The sequence below is a fragment of the Oncorhynchus nerka genome, unplaced genomic scaffold (assembly GCF_034236695.1).
Source record: "Oncorhynchus nerka isolate Pitt River unplaced genomic scaffold, Oner_Uvic_2.0 unplaced_scaffold_1806, whole genome shotgun sequence".
NCBI lineage: Eukaryota > Metazoa > Chordata > Actinopteri > Salmoniformes > Salmonidae > Oncorhynchus > Oncorhynchus nerka.
This window is the reverse complement of record NW_027039516.1, coordinates 18211-22520: the sequence shown is the minus strand read 5'-3', so window position 1 is coordinate 22520 and position 4310 is coordinate 18211. Positions and strand designations below refer to the sequence as shown.

At 50.6% G+C, this 4310-nt stretch overlaps 1 protein-coding gene across 1 annotated transcript; it reads left to right on the top strand.

Moving 5' to 3' along the window:
* Nucleotides 1-795: 795 nt before the first annotated feature.
* On the top strand, nt 796-3500 carry LOC135567779 (pentatricopeptide repeat-containing protein 2-like; the record flags this gene model as incomplete). The annotated part of the gene is made up of 1 exon (XM_065015001.1): nt 796-3500. A coding segment is annotated over exon 1 (2268 nt), but the record flags the coding sequence as incomplete, so codon positions are not given.
* Between the last annotated feature and the right edge of the window lie 810 nt (nt 3501-4310).

Genomic DNA, 4310 nt, shown 5'->3' with positions numbered 1-4310 from the left:
ACTTGGCTTTCGAAGACCTTAGATAGGCAGGGCAGGATGGATATAGGTCTATAGCAGTTTGGGTCCAGGTGTCTCCCCCTTTGAAGAGGGGATGACTGCGGCAGCTTTCAATCCTTGGGGATCTCAGACGATATGAAAGAGAGGTTGAACAGGCTGGTAATAGGGGTTGCGACAATGGCGGCAGATAGTTTCAGAAATAGAGGGTCCAGATTGTCAAGCCCAGCTGATTTGTACGGGTCTAGGTTTTGCAGCTCTTTCAGAACATCTGCTATCTGGATTTGGGTAAAGGAGAACCTGGAGAGGCTTGGGCGAGGAGCTGCGGGGGGGGGGGGGGGGGAGCTGTTGGCCGAGGTTGGAGTAGCCAGGCGGAAGGCATGGCCAGCCGTTGAGAAGTGCTTATTGAAGCTTTCGATAATCGTGGATTTATCGGTGGAGTCCGTGTTACCTAGCCTCAGTGCAGTGGGCAGCTGGGAGGAGGTGCTCTTGTTCTCCATGGACTTCAGTGTCCCAGAACTTTTTGGAGTTGGAGCTACAGGATGCAAACTTCTGCCTGAAGAAGCTGGCCTTAGCTTTCCTGACTGACTGCGTGTATTGGTTCCTGACTTCCCTGAACAGTTGCATATCACGGGGGCTATTCGATGCTATTGCAGTCCGCCACAGGATGTTTTTGTGCTGGTCGAGGGCAGTCAGGTCTGGAGTGAACCAAGGGCTGTATCTGTTCTTGGTTCTGCATTTTTTGAACGGAGCATGCTTATCTAAAATGGTGAGGAAGTTACTTTTAAAGAATGACCAGGCATCCTCAACTGACGGGATGAGGTCAATGTCCTTCCAGGATACCCGGGCCAGGTCGATTAGAAAGGCCTGCTCACAGAAGTGTATGAATGTAAATCATAAAGACATCTACAGTGTTCAGTATCACATGGACAGGGGTCATTGTACCGTAAGCCTCTCTCTCTCTCTCTCTCTCTTTATAGTAGGAGCTGGCTAGAAGGTAAACTGCTGGTCTCTATTGAGATGCGTTGTATAGGAAAGCAGGCAGCAATGGTAGGGATCAGTGAGCTGATCGAAAGCAGGCGGAGACACACACACACACACACACACACACACACACACACACAGAAAGGAGGTTCCTCAGCAGCATGACAGTTTATTCCTGCCCTTCTGTGAGGACGACCTGAGGCTGTTTCCTGACAGGAATTAACCAAGACTAGAAATGTAGTGTTCAGTAAATAATGTACACAGATATATCCTCTGTGTGGAAGGGTGATGTGTTAGGCCTGGAGGACAACACAGTGATAGACCTGCACAACACACTGGAGGACAACACACTGGAGGACAGCACACTGGAGGACAACACACTGGAGGACAGCACAGTGATATACCTGCACAATACACTGGAGGACAACACACTGGAGGACAACACACTGGAGGACAACACACTGGAGGACAGCACAGTGGAGGACAACACACTGGAGGACAACACACTGGAGGACAACACACTGGAGGACAGCACAGTGGAGGACAGCACAGTGATATACCTGCACAATACACTGGAGGACAACACACTGGAGGACAACACACTGGAGGACAACACACTGGAGGACAACACACGGGAGGACAGCACAGTGGAGGACAACACACTGGAGGACAGCACACTGGAGGACAACACACTGGAGGACAACACAGTGATAGACCTGCACAATACACTGGAGGACAACACACTGGAGGACAACACAGTGATAGACCTGCACAATACACTGGAGGACAACACACTGGAGGACAACACAGTGATAGACCTGCACAATACACTGGAGGACAACACACTGGAGGACAACACACTGGAGGACAACACACTGGAGGACAACACAGTGGAGGACAACACACTGGAGGACAACACAGTGGAGGACAGCACAGTGATAGACCTGCACAACACACTGGAGGACAACACAGTGGAGGACAACACACTGGAGGACAACACACTGGAGGGAAACACACTGGAGGGCAACACAGTGGAGGACAGCACAGTGGAGGACAGCACAGTGGAGGACAGCACACTGGAGGACAACACAGTGGAGGACAGCACAGTGGAGGACAAGACAGTGGAGGACAGCACAGTGGAGGACAACACAGTGGAGGACAACACAGTGGAGGACAACACAGTGGAGGACAGCACAGTGGAGGACAACACACTGGAGGACAACACATTGATAGACCTGCACAACACACTGGAGGGCAACACAGTGATATACCACCACAATACACTGGAGGACAGCACAGTGGAGGACAGCACACTGGAGGACAGCACAGTGGAGGACAGCACAGTGATAGACCTGCACAACACACTGGAGGACAGCACAGTGGAGGACAGCACAGTGATAGACCTGCACAACACACTGGAGGACAACACACTGGAGGACAACACACTGGAGGACAGCACAGTGGAGGACAACACACTGGAGGACAACACACTGGAGGACAACACACTGGAGGACAACACACTGGAGGGCAACACAGTGATATACCTGCACAACACACTGGAGGACAGCACAGTGGAGGACAGCACAGTGATAGACCTGCACAACACACTGGAGGACAACACACTGGAGGACAACACACTGGAGGACAACACACTGGAGGACAACACAGTGATAGACCTGCACAATACACTGGAGGACAACACACTGGAGAACAACACACTGGAGGGCAACACACTGGAGGACAACACAGTGGAGGACAGCACACTGGAGGACAACACACTGGAGGACAACACACTGGAGGACAACACACTGGAGGACAACACACTGGAAGACAACACACTGGAGGACAACACACTGGAGGACAACACACTGGAGGACAGCACACTGGAGGACAACACACTGGAGGACAACACACTGGAGGACAGCACACTGGAGGACAACACACTGGAGGACAACACACTGGAGGACAGCACACTGGAGGACAACACACTGGAGGACAGCACACTGGAGGACAACACAGTGGAGGACAACACACTGGAGGACAACACACTGGAGGACAACACACTGGAGGACAACACACTGGAGGACAGCACACTGGAGGACAACACAGTGGAGGACAGCACACTGGCGGACAACACACTGGAGGACAACACACTGGAGGACAACACAGTGGTAGACCTGCACAATACACTGGAGGACAACACACTGGAGGACAACACACTGGAGGACAACACACTGGAGGACAACACAGTGATAGACCTCCACAACACAGTGGTAGACCTGCACAATACACTGGAGGACAACACACTGGAGGACAACACACTGGAGGACAACACACTGGAGGACAACACAGTAGTAGACCTCCACAACACAGTGATAGACCTCCACAACACAGTAGTAGACCTCCACAACACAGTGATAGACCTCCACAACACAGTAGTAGACCTCCACAACACAGTGGTAGACCTCCACAACACAGTAGTAGACCTCCACAACACAGTGATAGACCTCCACAACACAGTGGTAGACCTCCACAACACAGTAGTAGACCTCCACAACACAGTAGTAGACCTCCACAACACAGTGATAGACCTCCACAACACAGTAGTAGACCTCCACAACACAGTGGTAGACCTCCACAACACAGTGATAGACCTCCACAACACAGTGATAGACCTCCACAACACAGTAGTAGACCTCCACAACACAGTAGTAGACCTCCACAACACAGTAGTAGACCTCCACAACACAGTAGTAGACCTCCACAACACAGTGGTAGACCTCCACAACACAGTGATAGACCTCCACAACACAGTAGTAGACCTCCACAACACAGTAGTAGACCTCCACAACACAGTAGTAGACCTCCACAACACAGTGGTAGACCTCCACAACACAGTAGTAGACCTCCACAACACAGTAGTAGACCTCCACAACACAGTAGTAGACCTCCACAATAAACACACACCCAGAAGTGAAGTGAGGACAGCTGCTAGTCTATAGAATGGAGATTCACCTCAACACTCAGATTCAACCAACAACTAAAGTAAAGCTGAAATAATAAACTGATGTTCTCCTGTTGCTGGAGGTTAGGTTGAACTCTACAGCTGTGTTGTTCTGGATTGTGTTGTAGGTTAGGTTGAACTTTACAGCTGTGTTGTCTGACAGTGAATTGTGTTGTAGGTTAGGTTGAACTCTACAGCTGTGTTGTTGTGGATTGTGTTGTAGGTTAGGTTGAACTCTACAGCTGTGTTGTTGTGGATTGTGTTGTAGGTTAGGTTGAACTCTACAGCTGTGTTGTTGTGGATTGTGTTGTAGGTTAGGCTGAACTCT